The sequence below is a fragment of the Alternaria burnsii genome, assembly GCF_013036055.1.
Source record: "Alternaria burnsii strain CBS107.38 chromosome Unknown 750, whole genome shotgun sequence".
NCBI lineage: Eukaryota > Fungi > Ascomycota > Dothideomycetes > Pleosporales > Pleosporaceae > Alternaria > Alternaria burnsii.
In genome coordinates, this window is record NW_024066108.1 from 1,850,383 (window position 1) to 1,877,663 (window position 27,281).

General features: G+C 52.6%; 7 protein-coding genes across 7 annotated transcripts; 3 read left to right on the forward strand and 4 right to left on the reverse strand.

The window, feature by feature from the left end:
* Window positions 1-316: 316 nt before the first annotated feature.
* GT037_002051 (ring finger membrane protein) lies at window positions 317-5,269 on the forward strand (the record flags this gene model as incomplete). The annotated part of the gene is made up of 1 exon (XM_038927098.1): window positions 317-5,269. The coding sequence occupies one exon, from the start codon at window positions 317-319 to the stop codon at window positions 5,267-5,269; it is 4,953 nt and encodes a 1,650-aa protein (XP_038790390.1).
* A 561-nt stretch (window positions 5,270-5,830) lies between these two features.
* On the reverse strand, window positions 5,831-7,042 carry GT037_002052 (uncharacterized protein; the record flags this gene model as incomplete). Its single annotated transcript, XM_038927099.1, has 1 exon — window positions 5,831-7,042. One exon carries the CDS (start codon window positions 7,040-7,042, stop codon window positions 5,831-5,833), a length of 1,212 nt encoding a protein of 403 aa, XP_038790391.1.
* Window positions 7,043-7,549: 507 nt separating this feature from the next.
* Window positions 7,550-9,837, forward strand: GT037_002053 (methylcrotonoyl-carboxylase subunit alpha mitochondrial precursor; the record flags this gene model as incomplete). Its single annotated transcript, XM_038927100.1, has 4 exons — window positions 7,550-7,686; window positions 7,737-7,935; window positions 7,988-8,089; window positions 8,137-9,837. The coding sequence occupies 4 exons, from the start codon at window positions 7,550-7,552 to the stop codon at window positions 9,835-9,837; spliced, it is 2,139 nt and encodes a 712-aa protein (XP_038790392.1).
* Window positions 9,838-15,937: 6,100 nt separating this feature from the next.
* GT037_002054 (uncharacterized protein) lies at window positions 15,938-16,225 on the reverse strand (the record flags this gene model as incomplete). Its single annotated transcript, XM_038927101.1, has 1 exon — window positions 15,938-16,225. The coding sequence occupies one exon, from the start codon at window positions 16,223-16,225 to the stop codon at window positions 15,938-15,940; it is 288 nt and encodes a 95-aa protein (XP_038790393.1).
* A 1,046-nt stretch (window positions 16,226-17,271) lies between these two features.
* Window positions 17,272-20,739, forward strand: GT037_002055 (uncharacterized protein; the record flags this gene model as incomplete). Its single annotated transcript, XM_038927102.1, has 5 exons — window positions 17,272-17,346; window positions 18,188-18,419; window positions 18,551-19,624; window positions 19,859-20,533; window positions 20,585-20,739. The coding sequence occupies 5 exons, from the start codon at window positions 17,272-17,274 to the stop codon at window positions 20,737-20,739; spliced, it is 2,211 nt and encodes a 736-aa protein (XP_038790394.1).
* Window positions 20,740-23,279: 2,540 nt separating this feature from the next.
* GT037_002056 (uncharacterized protein) lies at window positions 23,280-25,830 on the reverse strand (the record flags this gene model as incomplete). Its single annotated transcript, XM_038927103.1, has 3 exons — window positions 23,280-24,523; window positions 24,574-25,165; window positions 25,216-25,830. The coding sequence occupies 3 exons, from the start codon at window positions 25,828-25,830 to the stop codon at window positions 23,280-23,282; spliced, it is 2,451 nt and encodes an 816-aa protein (XP_038790395.1).
* A 778-nt stretch (window positions 25,831-26,608) lies between these two features.
* GT037_002057 (sedlin) lies at window positions 26,609-27,172 on the reverse strand (the record flags this gene model as incomplete). Its single annotated transcript, XM_038927104.1, has 1 exon — window positions 26,609-27,172. One exon carries the CDS (start codon window positions 27,170-27,172, stop codon window positions 26,609-26,611), a length of 564 nt encoding a protein of 187 aa, XP_038790396.1.
* Window positions 27,173-27,281: the final 109 nt, after the last annotated feature.

Consider the following 27,281-nt stretch of genomic DNA (forward strand, 5'->3'; position numbering starts at 1 on the left):
GTGGATGGCCGCCAAGACCGAGACTGTTTGGCGGCGGCGACATCACCACTTCCCGTTTGTTACACTCAACCACGGTTCTGAGCACAACGCCTCTTTTGCGCTTTCCGCCCATCCTGTTTCACTTTCCTCATTCTAATTCCTACATCGCACACCATCACGCACTACCCATCTGTGCTATTCGCCCGACCTGATCGCTCTGATTCCGATGCCTACTTGAGGTCTCCGTCTGCGGCATCTGCCCGAACCCGAGCCACGACTTGCATTTTCCTTCAACCCGCCTCTTATACCCCGCGTATACTTTTAATCCCCCTCCATCATGGCAACTGATGCCGACCCTCTCAGTGCGGGGCTGTTCGACACGGCCCCGACACACTACGACGTATCCCAGACCTCCGACTCGCAAGCCGCCGATAAAGACGAAGCCGACACCTGCCGCATATGTCGGGGAGAGGGCACCGCTGAAGAGCCTCTGTTCTTTCCCTGCAAGTGCAGTGGCAGCATCAAGTACGTCCACCAAGAATGCTTGATGGAATGGCTGTCGCATACCCAGAAGAAGCACTGCGAACTGTGCAAGACATCCTTCCGCTTCACTAAACTATACCATCCCGGCATGCCAAACCGCATACCTACGGCCGTCTTCGTACGTCGCGCCGCTCTGCACGTCCTCAATATGTTCGCTACCTGGTGTCGTGGGCTTCTTGTAGGCGCTGTGTGGCTCTTCCTACTCCCCTGGTGCATGCGCGTCGTATGGCGTAGCCTGTTTTGGGTCGGCGACGGGGGCTGGTCACAAGAATTGTTCGCAAATACGTCTCAGGCGCCCATCACGCCAGAGCGCAGCTTGTCCGCCAGAGATTTCGACTTGATCCGTTCCGCAGTCGACAGTGCCAAGAGCAGCAACTCGACTTCGACCATTCGTCTGTCAGATAGGCCCTGGAATATGACAATATCATACACCCCAAACAATGCCACCGTCAGCGAATCCATCATCTGGACTTACGCCAAGAGGTTCTTCTTCGGTGTGCCCTACCCCTTCTCCCAGCTTGCGCAGAACGACAAACCGGGCTATTTCTCTATGCTTGACAAGAACGGTACAGCTCTCAACGCTACCTCAGACCCTCTCGGCGTCCGCAGCCCTTCGCTATTGTCCGACGTCCCCTTCTTTAACTGGTTCCAGTCCCAAAGCGCCAATAGGTTCATCATTGACGTGATAGAGGGACAAATCATCACCTTGCTCGTTGTGGTAGCTTTTATCCTTGTCTTTCTCATCCGGGAGTGGGTGGTTCAGCAACAGCCTGTGATCAACATGGTTGCTATTGGTGATAACGCTGCTGCGCAAAGGGCAGCGCTCGTAGAAGAGGAGGCTCTTGTGGATAATGTGGTTGTTGACGAGGGTGAGTTGGACGACGCCTTAAATGCACTGGACGCAGAGGTGGCTGGAGAAGCCGAAGAGGCTCATGAACCTCGGAATGTTGACGAGAACGAACCGGCGGCTCCTGAACAGCTCGCTCACGACATCGATGAGCCTGAGGCCTCGGAACCTACAATACGCCGTGTTCGCCGATCTTCTTCGCTTCGCAGAGAACGCGACGAGCTTATCCGTGATATAGTACAGGATGGCCTGTCCGACGACGTCAGGTCAATGATGCAATTGGGACCATCTGATAATCTTGCGGACGCCTTCACTGAAGGTGGGCCGTCTCAAACCCTCCAAGAGACACTTCAGCGAGCGATGAACGCGAGAGAAACTTTGAATCGAGCTGAGAGCGACGGTGAGGCTAGCAGTCCCATCTTTCCTACGAGGGGCTCGTCCCTCTATCAACCTCCAGACTCAACGCTAGATGTAGCAGGTTCCGAGTCATCATCATCTTCGAGACCAAATATGCCAGCACGCGACAAATCTTTCATTGCGACTGAGATTCGCCGTAGCCTAGAGGAAGGTAATACATGGTCATTCGAGAACGTACCAGAAGCATCGGCATCAAACACAAACACGGCTGAGAACGTGCCCGACTTCTGGGAAGATGATGACAATGTGCGTCGACGAGACGACCAAGAGCCCGAGACCGCATCAGAGCAGGAGCCGGGTAGTGAGCACAGTAGTGGAAGCTGGCAACAAGTCCCTGAGATTGTGGAAGATGACTCTGACCAAGCGCTGGAAAGAGAACATGTTCACGACAAGGGTAAAGCCAAAACTATTGACACCAGCACAGAGGATGTCCCACAAGAGTCAACATCGTCCGCAGAAAGTGGTGCTGCTAATGTAGACAATGCAATTACAGTCGACACCACGATTGAAGTTGACAACAGCAGCAGTCAACCCGAACAAGATTCGAGCGTCGATGAAGGACACAGAGACCCCGAAGTCGTTGAGCAAAACCAAGACGAGCAGGCTGCACCTCTGGTCAACGCACAACCAGCAGAACCTCAACTTCCACAAAACCCAATGAACCAGGTCTTGGACTGGATGTTTGGGGACATAGCGCCAATGGCGCAAGCCGCCGAGGAAGGAGGCAACGACGAGCATATTGTGCGTGATCTAGCAGATGAGGCCCCATTTGTCCCATTTCTAGGGAACGAGCCGCGGGATCATGGCAATGCTGCACCTCAAGATCCTGAAGTCGCTGCTGCTGCCGCACAAGCTGGCATAGACGTCAACGATCAGGAAGCAATCGAAGACGCAGAGGACCTGGAAGGCATACTCGAGCTCATTGGTATGCAAGGACCTATCGTCGGACTCTTTCAAAACGCCTTGTTCAGCGCTGTGCTGATTTCCGCGACACTGGCTTGCGCCGTCTGGCTTCCCTATCTTTGGGGCAAAGTCGTTATCCTGTTCATGGGAAGTCCTATTTCACTCTTCGTCAAGCTTCCTTTGCAAGTCGTGGCCGCAGTTACAGACTTCATTGTCGATGTCACTCTCTTCCTCGTGGCTGGTACGACATACTGGGGCTCTTACGCCATCTCTAGTATGGTAAAACTATGTTCCTTGGGAAAGCTATCTCAAAGCATAGACGGTCCACTCCGCGCAGTGTCCACACCAGCATATTCACTTGCAGAGAGTGCCATGGTCCGCATCGGGAAGATGTTTGTAGAGTCGCCTCTGTCACCTCGTCCCGACTACTTCCGACTCTCGGTCAATGCGCATGCTTCACTGCGAAGTCTACAAAACACGACTTCGTTCGCGCTGAACGAGACTGGTAACTTTGCAAATGCTATCATTGAGGAGATCTCAGCAGACTCTCCGTTCAGGCTCATTTTGAGAGTCCTTGGGTACCTTCCTTTCTTAGTCCAAAACGTCTGTACGACTGCCTATAGCCAGTGCAGCGCTCTACTCACATGGCTTTGGACCTCCAAGTCGTACAAAATCACTTTTGATCTTGATCTGAACCGCAACACCACTGCAGCATACACTGTAATGGAGCGGTGGACAGCGAGCGACCGCTTGATCGCAATCCTTGCTGGCTATGGGTTCTTCGCCTTCGCCGGCGCAGTGTACCTGAGGCGCGGAACTCCTTTCAGCTCGTCGCAGCAAGGACAAAAAATTGAGCGCGTTCTATCCGATATACTACAACAAGCTGGTGGCGTGTTGAAAGTCATCCTCATTATTAGCATAGAGATGCTAGCATTTCCGTTGTACTGCGGTCTGCTTCTTGACCTGGCTATGCTTCCACTTTTCAAGAACGCTACGCTGTACACCCGGTGGCAGTTTGCGAGGGAAAGCCCCTGGACATCTGGATTCGTACATTGGTTCATCGGCACTTGCTACATGTTCCATTTTGCCCTCTTCGTGTCCATGTGCCGCAAGATCATGCGCAAAGGCGTATTGTACTTTATCCGCGACCCGGATGATCCAACCTTCCATCCTGTCCGGGACGTTCTGGAGCGCAGTGTTACGACCCAGCTCCGCAAGATCGCTTTCAGCGCTCTAGTATACGGAGCACTCGTTATCGTATGCCTTGGTGGTGTCGTATGGACTCTGAGCCGCGCTACTGCAAACGTCCTGCCAATCCACTGGACGACCGAAGCGCCATCGCTAGAGTTTCCTCTTGACCTTCTCTTCTACAACTTTCTTACGCCTGTCATCATCAAGTTCTACAAGCCTAGCGAAGGTCTGCATGTCGTCTACAAATGGTGCTTCCAGAAATGTGCGGGCTTCCTTCGTCTATCCAACTTCCTTTTTGGCGACAAAGTCCCTACACAAGAAGGTGATGACGGTCGATATGTTCGTGCACCAGCCTCTGACCAAGCTCGCATTCCAAAGGGGCAGCCTGTCTTCGTCGAAGTCGACCGGGATAACGTGCGTAAAGACGGGCAGACTGAGGGCGGAGTGCACAACTCTGATCTCGTGTCGATGGTGTTCATTCCACCATGGTTCCGCGTACGTATCTTCTGCTTCATCGTCACTATATGGATCTTCATGGGTCTCTCTGGAGTCAGCGTTACGATCTTGCCTCTTCTCTTCGGTCGCTACCTCTTCTCTCTCTTCCTCCCACCAACGGTCGAAATGAACGACATCCACGCCTTCTCCCTTGGCGTCTACACCCTAGCTAGCATTGGCTACTCAGCCTATCATGCAGGAAAGTTTATCTCCACCCTGAACAGATCCATCCCAGATCCCATGGCCACTCTCCGCACAGTAGCAGCGACAACATCTCGGGTAGGCGGCCGCGCCCTCCGCTTCTCATATGTTTGGGCCACGCTCATCTTTGCCATCCCCTTCCTCTTCGCCGTCCTCCTCGAACTCTACTTCCTCATGCCCTTGCACGCCTACCTCGGTCCTAAGGAACCCCACGTCGTCCATGTCATCCAAGACTGGACCTTGGGCTTTTTATACTCTCGTCTTGCCGCGCGTCTCGTATTTGCGAATCGCAATTCCCGCCCTGCACGCGCGTTCAAGGCTGTTATTCGCGATGGTTGGCTCTACCCCAATGCCAAAATTGCGACAAGGTGTTTCCTTGTCCCCGTATTGGCGTTGTTCCTTGTCGCCATCGCTGTGCCGTATAGTTTGGCGTTTGTTACCTCCAGAACGCTCTATCGGGGCGCGAGTGAGGCGACGAAGAACCTACTCTGGCGCTTTAGTTTCCCCGCTGTGGGACTTGCTTTGGTGGTTATGTGGGCTTCTTCGGCGGCTGTCAGGCTGTTGGTAAGATGGAGGTTGGTTGTAAGGGATGAGGTGTATTTGATTGGTGAGCGGCTGCATAATTTCGGTGAGAAGAAGGCGCCTGCTCAATCGTCTGTGTCTGCGGTGGATGCCGGGACTCAGACTGCTTAGATTGTTGCTGGTAAATCAGCGTATCAGGTAGTGTCGCTCTGTTCTGCGGTTCTTGGTGGGAGCTCTTGTGTCTTCCTGTGATACTTTTTTCTGAAGTATTCGGGCTGGTCATGACAGACGGCTGGCTCTTTAGCTATACCTCAATCCCACGCTATCGTCGTTTAAACATTATCTCCGTTATCTCATAATATCTTACTCATCTCCTCAAAACGCCAACTAGTTACCATATCGAGCTCGATTGTGTCAAAGCGTGTCGTGCATCATGCAGTGTATTCATATGAGGGGCTCATACCATTGAGCAAAAAGGTAAGCTAGGCTACTTGATTTGGGTATAACTAGGACATCACAAGATTGGTCTTTCTCCTCCCGTAAGCATGCGAAAGGACCCGTTGATTCTCATCTCATTTCCTTTCGTCTCATTCAATAATAGTGTACAAGTGTCGTATTCAAAGGTAGGAAAGAAGATAAAAGAAGAAAGCCTCCACAAGCAGAACATGCATGTACAAGATGCTGAGGAACTTGTAGCTGCTACAAGCTGAGGGTTCGATGCCTCCATGCTCTTCACTTCCGCTTTCCAGGTTTAGATCGTGTTGTAGGTCGTGATGAAGCAGTTTTGGCTTGACTTGATGCTGTGGGCGCGTCAAATGACCTTGTTGCTCTCTTCTTTAGCGCCTTCGTAGAGCCTTCGACACTCGGCTCGTCTTGTGCCTTTCGCTTCAGAGAGGACTTAAGGGTGTCAAGATCGGGGGCGCTCGAGAGGGTATTCGACGAAGTAGTATTGGCCTCGGAGACACGAACACTACGCTTGAGATCCGATGAAGGTGGTGTTGGTGGTTGGTGTACGGTTTCCTTCATCGTGCCCTCTTCTTCGTAAGGTGTTCCTTGACTTGTCCCATTCCGCTGTTTAGCTATCCATGTAAGAAGTTCCTCTTCGGCGGCATTGTGAGTTTCGTCATCTACGTCGTCTCCGTCTTCTTCTCCACCTAGTATCGCCTCTGCCATCTCACCCGCGACATCATCACCGGCACTCTCGTCCGCTGCCATGCGCATAGCGAACTGGAGCAGTTGTTGGGGATCCATTCCGCTCAGTGGTCCGCCAGCAGTAGCGAGTTGTCGCTGCAATGCTGCCATTAGCGCCTCCTGCGGTATTCCTTGTTCTCCATTGTCCATGCCATCGTCCTCCACGTCGCCGTCATCGTCCTCGTCGTACGGAGGAGATGCAGGCTCTGTGACGAAAGCCATTTTTGCTTTCCCCTTTCTTGGCTGTGATGTCCGTATCTCTGGCGAGCTCGGTGGTGAGCCTCTGGCCCAATCTGGTATATCTGCAAGCTTCTCTCTCCAGTTCTTGAACAAGGCATATGGCTGCGCGTTGTCGTCGAGTGTCTTTGGTTTTATGCCACGATCCGCCTGCGAGCGCCAAACAATGGGCGAGTGACCCACTGGTGTCGGTTCGGTCTTGGTGCTCACACTCTCCTTTATCAACCTCTTTTTAGCCGGAACGCTCCTCAGCAGTCGCTTCCGCTTTGAGCCTGCTTTTGCGCCCTTGACATCGAGCGCTTGGAACTGTGTATCATCATAGCCGTCTGATGCGTACTCGAGATCGTTGAAGTAGTCGAAACGGTCCCAGTCGTCCTCCATATCCTCATCGCCGCACGTTGCCGGTGGTGGTGAGGCAACAGCGTGCTCTGCGAGATCGTCGGCAGCCATGTACTCGTCTTCGACATAGAAGAAGTCGCCATCGTAATCATCGTCGTAGTCTTCGTAGTCGCTCATGCTGGGCAGGATCGAGGGTAGTGTATGCGATTACTTGGGCTGAATGCAGTTGCGGACGTTGTCGCGTTTCGGCGGGAAGGTGATGGGAAACGCGACTATATCGTTGCGCGTCTGTGTCGTTGAGTCGGAGGGCCGAGTCGGGGTTGCGTGGTCGGGGCGAGTAAGGGTGTGAGGGTATGACGCGGGCGTGCAGAGCACTTCCCTGAGCGCACGGTGGTCATCAGCGCAACCTCAAGCCACCAGCTCGAGGGAGTCGAGACGGGCAGAGAGGAAACAACTCGGCATGTGTGACTAGCTCCTTCCCTATAGAGATGGCATGGGCGCAGCTTCTGCAATTGTTTGCTGCAGTAAACAGAGCGCGCCTTCCCCGCGAATTGACGTACCGCGGCTCCACGCGGCTTAAACACCACCGAGGCTCCTTCAGACTCCCTTCCGCAGTTCCACAAACAAGGTACTTTTGTAGCTGTTCAATCGATACTTTTTGCTCCATAACCTCTCCCCGTGAACATGCGTGCCTTCAAAAAGTCTTCTCACCTCTCCCGCCAGCTCTTCGCTACTAATGGCGTCCGCTACAACTCCACTATTGCGCCAGCTTCCAAGCCGCTCACCTCTGTGCTTATAGCAAACCGCGGAGAAATCGCCTTGTGAGGCTTCTGCTGAGACACGAAAGACTTGGAACTAACATGGGTTCTAGGCGAGTTGGAAGAACAGCCTCGGAATACGGTATCCGAACTACGACGCTCTTCACAGACCCAGATGCTCGATCACAACACGCACTGAGCTCGCCGTACGCCGTAAACCTCGGAGATCCTTCGGCATATCTCGATGGAGATAGAATAATACAAATCGCCAAGGAGCAAGGCTGTCAGGGCATTCATCCGGGCTACGGCTTTGTACGAGTCTCTGTTTCTGACAACGTAGACTAGAGGCTAATGTAGACGATAGTTGAGCGAGAACCCTACGTTTGCCAGAAAATGCACAGACGCAGGTCTGACATTCATTGGCCCACCATGGCAAGCAATCGAATCCATGGGAAGCAAGAGGCAGGTGACACGCACACACGTTAGACATGGCAACTAACACATGGCAGTGAGTCCAAGGATATCATGACCAAAGCCGGCGTCCCCTGCATCCCAGGCTACCATGGCTCCAACCAAGATCCAGAATACCTCAAAGAGCAGGCAGCGAGCATCGGCTACCCTGTGCTCCTCAAAGCCGTCAAAGGCGGTGGCGGCAAGGGTATGCGCATCGTCAACACCGAGGCTGAGTTCTTCGATCAGCTCGCGTCGGCAAAATCAGAAGCACGGAATTCTTTCGGTGACGAAGTCATGCTGGTGGAGAAATACATTACCACACCTCGCCACATCGAAGTCCAGGTCTTCGCCGATAAACATGGCAACTGTGTTGCGCTGGGTGAGAGAGACTGCAGTATCCAGCGTCGGCATCAGAAGATCCTGGAAGAATCACCCGCACCACACTTAGATGAAGTCATTAGGCAAGATATCTGGGAGAAGGCAAGGCAGGCCGCGCTTGCAGTAGGTTATGAAGGAGCAGGCACAGTCGAATTCATCTTCGACAATGAGACTGGCGAGTTCTTCTTTATGGAGATGAACACAAGACTGCAAGTCGAGCACCCGGTTACAGAGATGGTAACAGGCGAAGACCTCGTGAGGTGGCAGCTCATTGTTGCTGAAGGCGGAAAACTACCCCTCACTCAACAAGAGATTGAACAGAGGATCAAGGAGAGGGGCCACGCCATCGAAGCTCGCATCTACGCTGAGAACCCAGACATGAACTTCATTCCCGACTCCGGACTTTTGTTACATCTGAAGACTCCCGTACCCACTTCCACTGTTCGTATTGACTCTGGCTTCATCGCTGGCGACGAAGTATCCTCGCACTACGACCCCATGATTTCCAAACTTATCGTTCAAGGCCCTACACGTGAGGCTGCAATTCAAAAGATGCGAGCTGCCTTAGAAGAATACGAGGTCGCGGGTCCTATAACAAACATCGAATTCATCAAGCGCATGTGCGTATCACCAGACTTTGTCGCTGGCGAAGTAGAAACAGGATATATTCAGAAGCATCACGCTGAGCTTTTTACGCCTGAGCCCCCGGCAGCAGAAGTCTACGCGCAAGCCGCCTTGGGTCTTGCGCTGCAAGAGATTTCCTCAGCTAGAGGAGATGTATGGACTGGACCGCCAGTAACAGCTGTAGGATTTGGTTTCAGCAGCTCATACCAACAGCGGGAATTCAACCTCATTGAAATCCCCGCCGACGGCAAAGGAGAAGCCAAAGCAACAAAGGTCAGCATCCGGCAAACCAGCCCCCAAAAATTCAACATCAGCGTTGGCGACAAAACATATGCAAATGTCACATCAACCTTCTCCCCCTCCAATAACACATTGACATCTTTCTACCCACACACCCGCCTAGCCACAACCTTCATCCGCGACGAAGACCGCCTCACTCTTTTCCACCTCGGTCGCCAACACCGTCTCAAGCTCGCAATGCCCGAGTGGACGAAGAAGGCGCTTGGCGTCAAGGACGTAGCAAATAGCGTTCTTGCACCCATGCCTTGTAAGGTCCTAAGAGTAGAAGTCGAGGAGGGCCAGGAGGTCAAGAAGGACCAGGCGCTTGTTGTCATCGAGAGCATGAAGATGGAGACTGTAATAAGGAGCCCGAGTCACGGCATCGTTAAGCGGATTGTGCATGGCAAGGGAGATCTATGTAAAGCAGGGACTGCGTTGGTGGAGTTTGAGGAGCCAGATGCAGAGGCGGAGTCCAAGTAAGAATTCTGTCTACACATCTCACACATGTGTGCCATCACGGAAAGGGAAAAAAATTACGAGTTATGATATGTATACTGTTGACCGGAAATTTATTTATAGAATCTGTTTCTGTCTTTAGTGACGTGAACATGAAAAGAGTGTCTGGAAGTAGGTGCTGTATATGCCTACAAGATAGCTTATACCTGGTACCGGCCTGCTCAATAGCATTGATTGTACCTTCTACGCAGCGAGTTGTGTTCAATGAATCATTTCATTGTGAGCGAAACCTTCCATCCAAATACTGTTCGCGGAACACACGGGCGAAGAATGGAGACTATACAGAATATAAAGTAGTAGACAATATGTTTAAACGAGTCTCACTAATGAAATAAATCACAACAATTACAACCCGCAGAACTCCTTCTACGTATCAGTACATTTGCATTAACTAAGAACGATAGAGTATCGGACTCATATCTAAACGTGTTCTTTTACGTACATGTTCCAATGTCTAAGGTCATGATAGATTCCTACGATATACGTTCAAGTCACTATTAGCTGGAAACATGGGTGTCGATGAGGAGAAACACGTAGCAGATGAATTTAGCTCAACACATCCCGAGTAGCATGGTGGCACCATCCATATAGTCGAGTGCTATATAAGCGGTAACACATTTGTTACCTAGCTGGGTAGGTCATATCGCAGTGGCGCAGAGCAAAATTGATATGGCTACTGCAAGTATCTGCCCTTTTAAAGTATTCCTGTTGTATCCATGGGACCGAGATGTCAACTCTGAAAGGCGAGGCTACGCTGAAGCTGAGATGAAGGCGTTGGGAGGACGAGAGAGGTATGCGATGGGTGTTGTTTGTACAATGGGGTGGCGTAACGGGGCAGGTTGGGTGACTTGGCTGGTATGGGTTGTTGTCTAGTAGGTAGATAAGTTGTCTGTAATGACGGTAATGTTTGGAAGGAAAGGATCAAGATAGGCTGGTCGCCCTTGTGGTTCTCCAATACACAACAAATTTACCACTCATATTGGTCGTTAGAACAGCGTTGTGACAAGCCATGGCTAGCCATAGAGGTCGAGAATGGTCGGGAGATATACGTCATGCCGGTCACGGGAAAAAGAGTTCTTTATGTGAGCCCAGTGCTCTTTTACAGGCAAGTTTGTTTTTGCTCATCACCCATCTGACCAAGGCACCGTTGTATGCAGCATCTCAAGACCCCGTGCGGATCAGATGGACATGCACTGGACCTCCGTTCCATTGTCTTACGGTCCGCGATCTGTCATCGATCTTGAGAAGCATTGCATGACTAACTTACTGTAAACCTCCGCGGCCCACAATTTAGTCAAGACCCAACAAGTCTGATCTTCACAAGGTCGTTGACCGGAAAGGGTCGCGGATCCGACTGTCGGCTGCACACATCAGCTGTTCACATCAGTCGGTCCATGACGGGACGATGAGCCCGACCGTATTGACGACAAGGCTTCCCCTCCAGTGTACCGTAATGCAGTCTGTGAGCTCGAAACGCCCAGGACAGTGCCTCCCCCATCTCAGCACTGCAGTAGTTTGTGGCGAGGAAAGTTTCTAACCAGGTCTAGGAACTCTTGTGCCGTATTTGCGGTTTACTGCCCATGTTCAACCTGTGACTGGTGGAATGCGCAAGCTGGGCTTGCCTCAGAGTAAGTTACTTTGGGCCACTGATAATCCCGGTTGTTGGCTGTGCCTTGTTCCCCCCGTCGACCAGGAACATCCTACTAGGACACAGCCAACGAGATGACTGCCAGCTCATCTATGTTCCCCGCACACTTGCGTTTCGCTTCAAGCTTCACTTGTTTTTTAGGCAGTCGTGACGAGCCTGGGTCTCTTTCGGATCAAGGCGGACGGTTAGAGCAACGGCAGGTCGATGCTGATCTTGGGTAGCAATCATGTATACAGTAAGCCGCAGTGTGACGCGTCAGAGGGTGGGCCGATAGGGTAAGAGTGTTGAGATCTTATGGAGACTGCAGTGTATTTTGGGCTTTGGCTGTTCCGACGGTGGGGAACGATGAGGAGATGGTATGGACCAGCAAAGGTTGTCAAGCTCCTAAGATGCTTGAGAACGGCAACGGTGTTCCCACCAAAGTGAGGCGGTCACTGATGACTGTTCTCTTGACTTATCAGTGAGAATGCAGTAAGCGGACCGAGCACCTCGAAACGTTCATGCAGCGCGACGCGGGTGCTCCAAGCCGGGCATTTCTCCGTTGCGCATGTCAAAGAGTGTGTCTTGGGTGTGGTTGTCATTGAAATTGTTCCCGGCGGCACGCGTGTGCTGCGTAATATGAATAGAAGAATCCTGATCTCAAGCCTGATGCGCTCCCACCAACAACATCCAAGAATATTCTTGCTGCTTGTTTGAAATTGGCCATGACATCTTTGACTGGCCAGATACTCCCAGCGCGACAGCCGGATCATGATTGCCAAGTCGTACGATAAGATTGAAACAAGTCGAGGGAGCCCAGCCTCCCAGATCCTAGATGAAATACAAGGCCGTTGGCAAGATGTTAGTCCCGATCGTTTGAGTTTGAAGGCGTCCGGCTGTCAATGCGGGACGCGACTGTGAAACACCAGTTTGAGCATCTTCTCGAACATGTCAACGTTTCATGAAACCTCGGTATATTCGAAGCAAAAACTGCGTCGCATATACTCACGACTATGCGCATTGCACCGGCACATATGCCTCTGCATATTCCGAGAGTACATGAGTATCATTCTTGCGTTGTGGTCCCAAAGCTATTTTTGAGTGTGGGATTTCTGTGTAAGTTTCGGGGCCGCTGTGCTAGGCTCGAGGTCGTGAAACCTCATCTTCGGGGTCAATTTGCGGTTGCACGCTACACGTGGTGCATGGGGATGTAGTTCCGGTTTTCGTTTGTGGTTGCATCCAGTGGTCTGGAAATGGAATGCGCGACAAGGAGATGAGCATACGATTGACGTGAAGGAAATGCAAAAAGAGGTTGGCTCTGACGCTTTGTTCACTTTACATGTGTAAGACGAGCTCTTTTGAGAGCATCGCAGATCGTGATCCGTTGGTACCCCCATCAGCACGCGGTAATGCCGAAATGAGATGACGAAGGCCCTGCAGTGCAGCTTGAGATGACAATACGGGAGACAGTGCGCATGAACAGAGCAAACGTACGCACGATCGCAAGGCTGTTGTGTCGAAGTCCTTGACTCGTGTTTTGGAAAAAGCATGGAGCATTGGGCGAGCAAAATGGTGATGCAGCCTTCTAGAAGGACGCTAGAAGGACGCTAAGATCGTGAAACACACGTCGGAGCCAATCACAAGTACCACCTTGGTAGGAGCACGTACTCAGCTCTAGTCAAGCAAGCCTCAAAGTTATTTTTTCTGCAGCGTAAGGCAGACCACTGCATCTGACAGACGGGCCGATTTTACTTGGTCCCAATCTCCAGCGCAACGGCATTCATGCACGGCTCTATCTAGGACTAGATATGGATGCGTGTACTGGTGCTTTGGGAGGCAATTTCTCGACCAGCATGTCGACTAACAACTCGTGTTTGGTGAAGTGTGTCGGTGTCCAGTGGTAGTGAACCAAGACGATCTAGGAGAAGTCGAACTTGTGGTCGAGCGCATTTGAGCCGAGATAGAGCCAGCAGTATGCATCTGGATCAGGATATCAGCAGCCGGCTATGGAGAATTCCACCGAGAAGGCGATCTCCTGACACATTGCCAAGTTTATATCAGGAAAACGCGATCGTGGGTCGCATAGGTAGATAGGCCATGTAGGCAAGGGTCACGCGTCTTAGAAAGAACGTGTCATGTTATCGGAGATCTGTGTGGATTACGACTCAAAAATTATAGGTGGGCATTCGAGCTACACAATGTGTCGACATGCCAGTGCTTGGAGGGATACGGTGCGCTGGTGTGGCGCGTCTTTGTGTATTGAAGGGGCTGGGTCTAGACGGCTGACAAGCCGAGACGGGCCAATTCGTCAAGCAGCTTGGTGCAGTACATCGGGAGCTAGCGCTGACCGACATCATGGAAAGCAGCGGCTAACGTGCTGCTGCACCCATCAGCCCATGTCGAATCCTTTCCACAAGTGTCCGCTCGAATCAGTGCATCCGTCAAAAGCCTGGTGAGAACAGGGAAAGTACGGGAGACCGGCCGGACCTTGTCGCAGCTCGATGATATCGACGGGGGTGGCACGGGTCACTCCGTCTCATGATAAAAGCCGGCAGAAGGAGAGTGCTCCTTGAACCAATCACGAGAAAGCTGTCGCTGTCAGAAATGCCGCTTATGCAGTAACGTTCGCAACTGAGTGCTCGGCTGGAATAATGGCGATTTCAAAGCAGAGGACGAGAAGGTCTAGTCCTTCGATCACAATTTGCGAAACGAGTGGCACTGCGGCAACTTGGGCGCGTACTCATTCGTGTTCGGTACAATGCATCCCTCGTGCCCACTGAAGTGATACCCCGGAAAACAAATGTCGGAACCACACCCAAGAGGCACAGCGACCCTCGAGGGCGGGAAGCAAGGTCGAGGGGACCTGGGGATCTGCCAACCGGGTGGACAACTGGAGCTTGCATCCCCAGCACCAAGATCTTATCGTACAATCTGATAGATAGTGATCGGGTTGCACTTCTGGGCGTGATTGATATCTGCCGATAGAGTTGCAATAAGAAATGGAGGCCTAGGCCTTTAATAGCTGCCTAACCTATTTCACACGACAGCTGCCGCGAGCGGAGAAAACTTGCAATGTAAAAATGCTCGTTGTGATGGGGCTCACCTGCCGATCGCTGCCCGGTCAGTCGATAAGCAGTGAAGCTTCGGTAGATGGACTTGAAGCCTGCGGCCTATCTTCGCATATCGTGGAAGATGTATGCAGCCTTAATCTTGGGCGCAAGGTGACGAGTCGGGGACATGCGGAAGTCTCAGCGGTGGTGGTGGCGTGCCGCAGTTTCCATTCTGCAGTGGGCGAAAGACTTACGGGACGAGTCGGATCCATGTACGGTAGCGTCGCGCACCTTGTCCCTTGTGATCGTCGACCGTTGTTGCCCAGGCATGTATCCCTGCTTCCCGCGAGTGGACAACGGTGTGCGGAATGTGGTTGGCTACGACGATCACCTGTCAACCAAATAACCGCACGCGAAGGCGACAACCATGACAATCTCGCGGAATCGAGTGTGTTTAACCTTTAACGGTTATCATGGAAGCGACTGCATGGACGGAGATGGAGGCTGTTGTAGGACCTGGCGACAAGCGAAGCGCGAGAATCTTAACGAGCCACCCCAGCTGACCTTGATCGATATGCACGTCGCCGTCAGCCGTATTTGCACAACGTTCGTGGAGACACACAGCTAATCATTGCGTGTGGAGTTACAAGACCAACCCGATGTAACACAGCATGATTTTTTTTTTTGCTGACAAGATCGACATGTCTACCCATATCTCGTGTGACTAGTACAAGCGTGGCCAACCGTCAATGCGTGAAGGGGCGCCGCCTGGGCGTGTTCAGGAAGAGTTCGGCTTGCACAAAGTTGACAGTCAACAATCTGGACTGCCGAATATGCAATAGATGCGCGTGCTGATGATATAACTGAGAATTTGCGCGTGTTTGCAGCGCGCAGCGCGCGTCACAAGTACAAACATTATGTGTTGTGTTGTATCGAGATGTAGCGGGCGGCGTCAGAATAGAGTTGATGGTCGCTCGGTACCTGACCTATCTCCCTTGTCGTGAGCAAGGCCAGCAAGCGTGCTCCCAGGGTTTCTCCGCAATGCGAACGCCTCGCTCGGAACTTTTACAAGCCCAGGTCCCATGCCACGATCATGACAGGGAGCGGATTGCTCGCAACATGGAACTGCGCGATGTTTCCGTCACGATCTTCTCGAAGCCTGCCAGCCAGATTTCAAGGGCAAGAGGATTTATGATGGTCGCGTCTCGCGTTTCAGTAAGCATATGATACTCGAGCAGACGCGCACAGAAGCAGGCTTGACACGTCCAAGAAGGGAACGGCATTACAGCATTGTATTGACGCCGGACGCGATGGAGTAAATGCACCGAGACGTGCTCTTCTGGCCGGCTCGGGCGCATCTGCAGACATGTATTGCTATCGCGATCGCCTAAGCGGTTATTCGCCGGGATGTTGTAGCGGAGTTTATCGACGCGTGTTGCTCGCGCTCAGCATGAGGGCAATTTAACTTGGAATAGCCAGGCAGGCAATTCTTTCCCAGGGCTGACTGGCGCGGTCCACGGCGCATGAAGATGGCCCTGCCACGATGCGCCCCTGAGGGAGCATCAGCAGTTTTGTTCGGTGGCATGGCTCCGCATAGAGGTTGTGAACCCGACGTCCCAGGGCCGATCAGCGGCGATTTGAGCAGGCAGCCCATGACCCGTCTCCCGAGAAGCATGGCCGTGAGCAGGTTCAGGCATGGCGGTGCCGATCAGCGCTCGATGGCAATTGGTGCATGCGGGCGTGCATCGGCCAGTCACAGCGGGCGACGTTGGGAGACAAAGAAGACATGCTGGTGAGCCGTTTTGGGCGTCCTCTGACCGGCGCCACTGTCCAATGGCGCGCGAGATGGTGGGGCGCTGGGCTGGGTGGTGCAACTGCTAAAACGGTCGACTAGCGGCGGTGAATTGGACTCGAGGGACGCGTCAGAGCAGAAGCGGGCGGAGCACATTGTGATCAGGGCGAAATGAAGAGAGCAGGAACAGCAGGTGGCATGGAGCGCGCAGCTATAGCAGTCTGGGCTAGGATGCCATGGGTGGGTGGGAGGTACCGCGGGGTCGCGACTGCCCATCTCGAGGATTTAGCCGAGCGAGGCAGGGGCGAGATGGCACTTGGAGAGCAGGCGCGATGACGCTGCGTCGTCGAGCAAGAATCAAATAGTGAGAGCAGACAGCAGACACTAGGCGGGCGCTCTTGCCTGCCAGTAAAGCGACTGTGAATCGTCGACTCACCGCCGCCCCCCACCGTCGTGACAACTGGAAAGACTCGACCCGGCCAGCCAGAAAACTCGGCGTCACGTGCTCCACCGGACGCGACTGCGGGCATCAAGACGACACGGCACCTCGATCAAACAACAGCTTCATCCTCGTAGCAGCACCCACCAGCACGACGACATCGACCAGGGTGATTCCGCCGGCGATCCCTGATCCCGGCCCTTTCACATCCGCGGCTTGGGCGCTCGAAACAGCTGCTCCGTCCGAGCGTGCAGCAGAGCAGGGAGGTGGCTGTTCCAGGTTGATTTAACGACCGACTCCACCCTCGGCCCTCCCACCGCCTTTGCAGTCTTTCCTCGCTGCCATTCCCTACAAGTCGCTAGCGCCACCTGCTCTGCGCGTGAAATTGCGCAGGCCACGCTACTGCATCGCTCTCCAACCCTCGTCCACCGCTGCGCCCGGACCCTCGCTGCCCGGATCCTTCGACGTCTACCACCGCGCAATAATAACAATGTCGCAGCCAAAAATCCCAGATAGGGCCCGCAAGTATAAGGAAGACCCGGCGCCTGTAGCGTCGCAGAAGATGGTGAGTTGACTCTGCTTCCTTGCACCCCCTACCTCACGCCCGACCACAACGTGCATCATCCCACACACGCTCGTTACCCTCCCTTCTGCCTTCGTTCGGCCCTGCCGCACCCTCGACCGTTGGAGTTTCGAGCTGCGCGTCGCAAGTCCCCTTCCCTAAAACCGTCACCGCCGCTCGTAGCTTCATCCTCGCGCTTTTTGCATGCTGCAGCAGCCACTGCACATCGCGACCACACACAACAAGTTACCCCAGCTCCGGCACGTTACTGCCTACATGGTATGCCCTTCCCGCCAAGCAGCCCTGCTACCCAAACCCCCCTCCCCTGTCGCACTTGCCAAAGCTTTCCTTGCCTCCTCTGAAGCCCGTCCCAAGCCTCTTGTCACGCAAGCTACCAGCAGCGGAATCCCTGCCATCCCAGCAGCCTTCCGCTCCCACCGCTGGTCCGCTCTGTGTTGTCAACGTTGCCAAATGCCGCCCTGCTTTCTTTAGTCTGCCTTTCCCATCCTATAAACTATACCCTACCTTCCTGTCTTTTTCCAGACCCTGCCCCTCGCCTACGATCTGTTGCAGCACATCGTCGCTACACCCTAGCCGCCCAGCCAACCAGAGCGACCCGCACCCCCACTACTACACCTTGCCTGCCCTCCCTGCCCCGATCACCACCACAGCTGCACCATCTCGAGGCTTGCTTTTTTATCTTTCTTTCTTTGCCCAATCAGCCTTACTGACTGGCTGCTCTTCTTAGCATCATCCCCACTCGGCGCAGGGCTTGCCACCGCCAAATCATCTTCCAGTCCACCATCCTAGGCCTGGTGTAGTCCATCAACAACATCAACACCAGCACCATCCCGACTCTCCCCACCAGTCGGTACCTTCACAGAGTCCGGCACAGGGCCACTACCCATCGCCCCAACACCCAAACCCTCAAGGGCCTCCTCAGCACCAGTCTCCCTACATCCAGCAAATCCAAGGTCCCCCACCGCCTCAACAGCAACAAGAGGTTCCTTATTACTCTCAGCACCACCAGAGTCCCTACAGCACTAACAGTGCACCGAGTAACTACTCGTCCTCAGGTAAGTTTTGTTTTTTTCGTACACAAATCACGACGCGTCTGTCCATGCGCTGTGCGCATTAATGACGTCTCGACTTGGATGCCCCAGTCGTATATCCCGTCAAGCGGAAAATGGAAATCTAACTTTCCCAGAAACCCCAGAGCTCATGGCAGCCGCAACGATGAATCGCGGTGGATATCCACCCATCTCGTACCACACCCCGCAGTCAAACTCACCAGCATCTGTTCAGTCTCCACAGCACGACCAGCACGGCCGCCCAATCTATGGACAACCGCCTAGCCAGATGCCTCAGTCAATGTACTACACGCCATATGCTTCGGCCCCAGTACCTCAACAGTCGCCTTACCAGCAGCACCCTTCAAGTGCGCCTCAGCAACCAATGGCGTCGCAAACACTGCTCATGTCCCACCAGCAGAACCAGCAGATGCATCACCAGCAACAGCAGCATCCTCAGACTCCTGGAATGACTGGAAGTCCAAAGTCGCGAATGTCGCAGACCCCATTGCAGCGACCACCATCAGGGCTTGGCCCGCCACAGGCCCCGCCTCAAGGTCCTCCCGTCGGTACTCCCAACATGCACGCTGGCCCTCCCGGAGGACCCAATGTTAACCCTAATGCTGCGCCTGGTCCCATTCCTGCCACTACTCCGCTTGTTGTGCGACAAGACCAGAACGGTGTACAATGGATCGCGTTTGAGTATTCCCGCGACAGAGTTAAGATGGAGTACACCATTCGTTGCGACGTAGAGTCTATCAACGTTGACGAGCTCCCGCAAGACTTCAAGACTGAGAACTGTGTATACCCGCGCGCTTGCTGCGCCAAAGATCAGTACAAGGGCAACCGCCTTCATTACGAGACTGAGTGCAACACCGTGGGTTGGGCACTAGCGCAACTGAACCCATGCTTGCGCGGTAAGCGTGGTCTTATCCAGCGAGCCGTCGACAGCTGGAGGAACAGCAACCAAGATCCTCGATTGAGGAGCCGGCGTGTACGAAGAATGGCCAAGATGACCACGAGGAAAGCCCAATCGGCTTCACATGGTAACCACATGGCTGGACCAGGTGGACCAGGTGCTCCTGGTGTTCCAAACTCTGCCGGATTAGCAGCACCACCCCGACAACCGAACATGGGCATGGGCGGTCCCCAGATGCATCATCACCATGACGGACCTGGAGGGCCCCACGGAGGACCGGATGATGTTAGCGGTATGTTTCACCAGATGTGATGTGATAAAGCGCGATTGTTGGCCTGTTAAATGATACCTCTTGTCGTTCTTTCTACATGTACATTACACACTCCTTGATGTAATACCCCCTTCGATACCACTGCCCATGCATGTTTGCAGATATACCCACACTCTATAGTTACACATTTGGTTCAGCGCAGGATGGCAAGTCGAGTCATGTTCGGACGTGCAAGCTAACTTTCTTTGTGTACAGCCAATGACTACGGTGAATCGCACACTCATCATCACCAAGCGCCAAACGGGCAACAGTCACCTACCGACGGGCGTCCCGCTCAGAGCTTTTACCCGAATTTCCCATCGAGCGACTCCGTGGCAGGATCCAGTGGCATGCCGCCGATCCACGACGGATTGAGCCATCCTCCGCCTCCATCACACGCAGCAGGCGTACCCGTCTCAAAGCAGCAAGAGCAAGACGAAGAAGAGCGAAAGCTAGCCATGTTCGGTGACTTACCTGACTCGAAGCGCCGCAAGTTCATTCTTGTAGACGACGCGCAACGAGGAACTAGGGTTCGTGTGCGAGTTACTCTCGACACTGTCAAGATGGAGGAGATGCCCGACTCTTATCGCAAGTCAAACTCAGTCTTCCCTCGCAGCTACTTTGCTATGCAAATGACTTCTCCACCTGCCAGCCCTCGTGGCAGCAAGGTCTTCGCTGATGAACCCGATGTGGAAAGCGATCCCAGCTTTCCTCTCGCTGGTTCTACTGTTGTTCCTGTCCCAACGCTCGATGGCGAGACTCGTGTACCGAAGCCGCGTCTCACTAGGGCGAAGCGGTCGAAGGAGATTACGCTCAACGATCTTGGTTACCGCATGAGTTGGAGCCAGAGCCGTGTCTTCGCAGGCAGGACATTGTTTCTGCAAAAGTCTCGTAAGCGAATGCCTTTGGCACAATCAATAGCAACCGACTAACCTTCAACAGTTGATGCCTACCGCAACAAGATGCGAAGCAGCATGATGGGCCAAGGCCAAGATGTTACCCAAGTAGCGCCACATTTCGAGACTCGTGTCGGAAAGAGGCGGTGGAACGAAAGAATCGAGAAGAGCAAGAAGGCGAGGCGCGATGGCTCTCCTTAAGAAGTCCCAGGCCACATGCTCCAAACGGATGCCCTGGTTGCAGGCAGCCGCCCCGTTGACCCACTTTCTCGGCACTTGCAGGGAGCCCCTACGAACGACCGGGGTCAACAACCCTTTTTCGACACAGTACCAAATCCTTCGCAACAGGCCCGGCTGTTGCTTACACCCATGTTTCATCATGGCTGTATTGGGTTTCAGGTTGTCGTCGTCCATCTGCCGATGACTGTTTCTCTCTTTTCGATACATCTCGACCACGCACCGCCGTCTAGAGCACTCGAGTAGTGCCTTTGATACCCGTCTGCAAGTTATGATCTCTTGCGACATGCTCGGTCGGTTTTCGGTCTGTCTTTTCCTCTCTGTTTATAGCCTGTTGATCGGTAAGCTTTTGTATGAACGGTTTCAGGCGCTTGTGGTAAAAAGAGACATGGAAGCATTTGAAAAGCATGACTCTGGACGCTGTTTATGGCATGAGAAAGGAGTCTTGTTGGTTATGATTGTGTCTTCGGAATATGTTTATATTGCGCTTGCTTTGTCAGTATTTGGTAGATGGGCTAGCCGTTGCTACCCTGGACGTATAATAGACACTTCAAAAACAAACATACGCAGCCTGTGATTAAGTGACTTTGGTGGGATTGTGTTCCATAGCCCGGTAAAACTTGAAATTTAATTACCCATCGTGCAACGGGCGTCGTGTATCAAGATTTCCGGAGCATCCATCCCAAATCCAGACACCCAAGCAATTCGCCTGCGATCCTTCCAAAGCACCGAGCGCAAAAGAGCACCCACACGAACGGTCCGTCAACCACTCACGATCAAGTTACAGCGGCACGGCACGCAAGCCCTTCCATGCAATGGTCAACGTGATATTGCCCGAGATAGAAAAAAATTATGAATGTGTCGTTCGATGTGGTTCACTTGTCAAGGGGGTATCCCTCCCCCAGACGTTCGCAAATGCGGCAGGCGGACAGTGACAAGCCGGGAGAGCCTGGTCTCGCGTGGCTGAATACCACTCATGTCGACGCGTTATGTGCCTGGTACCTGACTACTGCCGTTGTAAGAACATGGGTTTATTGCTTTTCGAGTGGGTAAGGGTGTGGGTAAGGAGGGTGCAGGGCCCGAGTGTCAAGATCAGGGACGCAGCGCAATGTTGTGCAACGCGACGGCGTTGGGTGTGGTAGTATAGGCTGATTGTGGATTGGTTTGGTGGTAGCGGACGTTGGCGTTGGCGTCAACTGGTTGGGGTCCACAAACTGTTGTGGCACGCGAGACGAGGTACGCGCGGAAAGCCAAACCGAACTCGTAAATCGGTGCTAGTCTGACAGAAACCCCCCTAGAGCTGAAAAATATTCCCCGAAGTTGCAGCGATGGAGCTTGGAGGGTAAGATGACAGCATGCGGGATTAGCCTAGTTGCTTTGACAAAACTAATACAGACCTCGTGGGCATGAGAATGACATGTATCCCATCCCTTCGCGCTGACTCCCAAGGGTTTTTGGCGTCGTGTGAAACATGTCATCCTCTGTCTTAAATTCCGTCTTCTCTACGTATAAGTCTTTTTCCTTCGGCAACTTCCACCGTCGTTGCATATCGAGGTAGCATTCTCATGCATCGAGCGATTCCGCGGCCCCGACACCACCACACCACACCGCACCAAACCAAGAGAAGAACCGAACTCCCAAGATCTCTAGCTAACTAACCAACCCAAACCTAATACTACTACTAGCTCCTTCGGACAATCAAAGTCAGCCAGTCACAGTACTAAAGCCACAAGATCACGCTAACACACTGGTTTGTTAACGTCCGGCGAGAACATCACAGGCCGTTGGCACTTAGCACCGCACCGTTGAAATCACTATTCTTGTTTCCAGTTTTAGCTCGTCTTTGCACTTTTAACGTGACTAACCACTTTGTTCTTTATGCGCGTCAAGCCGTTGACGAGGCTGGTGTGGTTGGTTCGTGAGCTAAGAGCTAGTTGGTCTTATCAGGTTATTGCGGGGCGCAAGCTTCGTCTACCAGAAGAGGAACGTTCTCGACCTGACGAGAGATGAAGATTGCCGCCCCATTTCCCAAACCTTGCGTACTAGATATGTGGGAAGCAGGTAATATTAGTAAAACTAAAACCGAGAGCTGCGGGGTGTTTGCAGGATGCGAACACGACGTCACACAGGGCACGCGACAGGATATGCTTTCGAGTTCGGCGCCTAGTCGTAGCCGTCAAGTGCTTAAAGGCCGAGGAAGTGGAGAAGAGATACATGAATGGCTACCGAATTAGTATGTTACCCCGACTCCGATGTTTACGCGCGTTACAGCTTATGATCGGCTTCTTGTAAGGAGATAAGGATTTTCGATTCTTAGACCAACAGTAAGATTCCAAATAGGCACAGATCGTACGTCGACTCTGTAGATGTAAGCAAAGAATGCAGTGTTCAAGTCTCTCGTCCTGTGCATAATGTCCTTGCGAAACTAGAATAAATTCAACGCTAACCTAGATTCCTCCCATATGCCCCCCTGTCATTCACTTACCCCACTGTACAGGACTGTGCTATGGTATCTCAGTCGCGCTCACTACACGTGCGCGATTGCCACCGCCCATCTTTCTTGATTTCATAAGATTCTGCCTGTCCTGCTCTTGCGTCAGTCTCAATCTTTCCAAGTCTGCCTCATGCACAATCAACCCATCGATGATGCTGTACTTACTGATATCCGGGTCATCGTCATCGTCGTCTTCATCTTGTACTAACGGACGATTAGGGCGCAACTTGGCGAGGTTCCTATCGCCGTTGATACGAGAGTGAGTCCACGAGTTCCATCCCGCGCCGTGCTTTGTGCTTTGTACCGCTAAAGTGCTCTCAATATCTGAAAGGTCGGCCAGCATCCCCACATTCTCTGCAGTGATGCCTTGGTCTTCTGTGTCGTTAGGAGCGGGTGTGATGGACATGCTCCTCATGCTGCCTCTGACTTGCTCAACTACGCCAGTCTCAGGCGCTTCGTATCCATTTGCTTCGTCAACAGCGATGTCGTTACGAATTCTCAATTCGGTTTCGCTGAGTTGGGATATCTTCGCTGAGGCGTCAAGTTTGGCTTTGCGAGGGGACCGTGAGACTGGCACTGCTCGTGTCGTGGCTATGGGCTTCGTCGGCTTCTTTAACGCAGGTGTCGGTGCGGTTGGTGGAGACAACTGAGATTTCATGATAGTTGCGTGTTGTGGTTGATTTGGCAACGAGAGTGCTGCTTGATTGTCGACTTCAGATTTCGGTCTTGATGTAGGCTGGAAGCCGTACCCGTTCTTACCTTTGCTGAACACGCTTTTTGAGGCTATGGCCGGCGGCGGTGATGGAGGAAACTTGGTCTTCTTTGTCACTGGACCAAATTTCTTCGCATTACCCTTCACGCTCTTGCACAACTTTTCTATAGTAATGGGAGACCTAGGCTCATCGTCTTCAGATGGCGGAGTATAGTCACTCTCATCGCTACTTACGTCGATTGCCTTTCGTTTTCGTCTACCCGAGCGCAAAGATGAGACAGAAGTTCGAGGTGTAGCTGATAAGTCACATTGACTCTGTGTTGTGCTGGAGGCACGATACGTTGAAGCTGAAGCTTGTGAGCCAGCACGCACATTTCTAGCAGCCGGCATGCTGTCCTTCGTGACGCTGGCTGGAAAGTCAGGTCTTCTGAAGCTTGTGTTCTTAGGAGCCATGGAACTTTGAGGTAGTGCGTCAGAAGTGTGAGAGGACCGTCCAAGTGGTGGAGGCATATTGGGGATGTACTGTTGTGGTCTTGGTGAAGCTATGCGATCATCAGCTACAGAATGAGACGTGGGGCAAAGTAAAACTTACTTTGGGGAGGTTCATGCATCAACTTATCTTCAGCACTTGGTTCCAGTGGCTCGGAAATAGGCTTGTCCTTGTGCTCCTCTTGCTGATGTGCATCTGAGCCCTTCAATGTGTCGGCTTCATCCAGCGGAAGCCTATGGAATGCCGACTTTTGAGGCATCAGTGGCTGGCCTTGTCTGTAGTCCACGCTTTTCTGCAATTGCAAACTGCCGGACTGATGATGTAGAGGAGGTCTTGATGGAGCCAAGCCGCTCGACAATTGTACGCCCTCTGAAGCAGAAACCGTGGGAGTAGCCCATGTAGAAACGGCTGGAAGTTTACATGCAGAAGTGCTATCCAAAATTCCCGAGGCTGAAGCTCCGAATGTCCAAGCACTGCCTTGAAGAGGCTTTTGCGTCTGAGTAGCTGGCATGTGTAACGCATTCGCTGAAACCCAACGACCAAAGCCACCCCCTTTAGGTATTGAGCTGTGCTCTGTCGAAAGAGCAGCGGTCGAAGCATCATGTGAAGCAATGGGCGAGGGGTTAACTAGAGTTGAGGGCTGAGGAATGGAGAGATCTTGTTCGCGCTTGATTAGCGATGGCTCTGGCGTGCCCTTGACAGATTAGTATTGTTCTTAAATGTCTTCGCTATTTGCCAAGTTACCTGTTTTGCGCTTTTTCCAAATAACGCGAGACTCGCAGACGGAATAGCATGCTCTCGCGTTATAGCTGTCTCCACAATATCGCCCTTCTGGGATGCCAATATCGAATCTTTCGCAATTGCTGGTAGGGCTAGCTTAGTCTGTTCCTTTGCTGGTTCATCTTCATCTGAACAAAGATCAATGATTGTGACTGCAGCACTTCTCTTCTTGCTTTGACGTGCTTGAGTCTTTGTGTTGTATGATGGCGTAGGTGTAGAAGTCTGAGGCGCTCTTGAGGTCACCGCTTGCGTCCGTTTGGGTTCAGGAGCAGCCTTTCGAGTTGGTGGTGCAGCTTCCTGACGATTGTCTCGACCTTGAGTCCCCGTCTTAGACGCTGCAGACCTTTTTGCACTCTTGCTCTTGTCTATACTTGCCGCCGGCGCCTTAGTCCAAAATTCTTCTTCCTCCTTCTTGTGTTTGGCAAAAAGGTCCGCTTCTGCCTTGTTTATATTCTGTTGGACTCTCTCGTACGCTTGCTTAGACTTTTGTTGGAAATCATATATTTCGGCATAGTGTTTTTGTCGAAGGGCGAACCACAGTTCCTCTGATGGCTCGACATTGGTCTGTATCGGTGGCATGCTGAGAGCTTTACTACGTCGTAACTGAGGTAGAGATGCTCGGTAAAGGTGAGGGAGGAGATTTTGTCACACCCAGAACATGATATCTAACTAGAGTGGTGATATTTCGAGTGGGGTGAAGACGAGGTGAAGGTGAGTAAGGTATTTGCACTTTTGAAATGAAAGGCAGGTAAAGGCAGAACTTGTAGTGAGCATAGATTGAAAAATGCGCAGGTAAAGGTCAGACAGGTTCTCTGTTCATTCAGGTATAGTGTATTGAGGAAAAATAAACAGACTGAGACACAAACAACAAGCAACCGCCATTCCTCAAGCCGTTATCCGCAGCCGAGGGTGCGATGTAGAAAGAGAGCTCTTTCGCGATATAAACTTGATCGTGAACTGCTGAACACATTGTGTGTGTGTATACCCCGACGCCCAGTTCTGTGACATGAATCATCTGATTCTCCACGAAAACGATCCAGATATGTCTTTGTAGCTCTGCATGTAGGCACTATTTATGTGCTCGCATGCCTGTTACGTAGACCTCCAGCTGGGTCGATCTATTGTGCCTTGTACGTCATTGTCTCAGATCAGATATGCTTCGCAGCGCAGCATTTCTGATCTGAGACATTTGAGCATCAGGCTCAAGAAGATGGCTCGCGTTACCTCTGTTGAAAGCTATCGGGGTCGCGGCAGTTGGAGCTTGCGTTGGCGCCATCCGCTTTGTCTCGAAATAAAAGCCGAGCCCAATGGTTGTCTCCAAACTTGAGTTGGTAATTTGGCGTTGCCTCGTATTCCTTCATAGATACTTCTTCGCCGCTGTCGCAACCCTCTGCCTGAATACTGGACTCTTGATGACCTCCCCATTGCCGACGGCAAAGAAGGGGTTCATGATAGTCTTGACCCACGCCTCATATACGTCGACCATGAAGTTCTTGACGGCCTCTTCTGTGGCTGGACTACTAGGATTGTACAGACCAGCGCCTCCTCCCAGTGCAGCCCTTCCGCCTGCAAGACTCCCTCTGGCGCCTCCAGCACCTCCGCTGGTCAGTCCTAGACTTTCATCCCGTGGCCGTGTAAGCAGAAGGAAGCGCGTGTTGCCGCCGGTGATCCAACACGACACAAAGCAGTTCTGATATTTGTCGATGTGTTTGAGGTACATGGGTGCTGAGCCGCTGGAGGTAGAAGGACCCCATTGCACTTCTTCGACGATGTCTAGTGACGAGTGTAGGATGAAGGGAACGAGAGCGCGCTCAGCAGGTGTGTAGTTCGCAACGCCAGTGCCGCCACTGCGTGAGGTGCCGAAGTCGTGCGTGAACAGAGGGACATCGAGGGGCGACAGGATGGAGAATGTGTACGACATGGTGTGGTGTTAGCCGACGATGGGTGACTCAATCGTCGATGGTCTTGTTGGCTCCTACGAACGTCCAGGAAGAAGTCACGGGAAGTCGTGGTTTGTATGCAACGTGTGG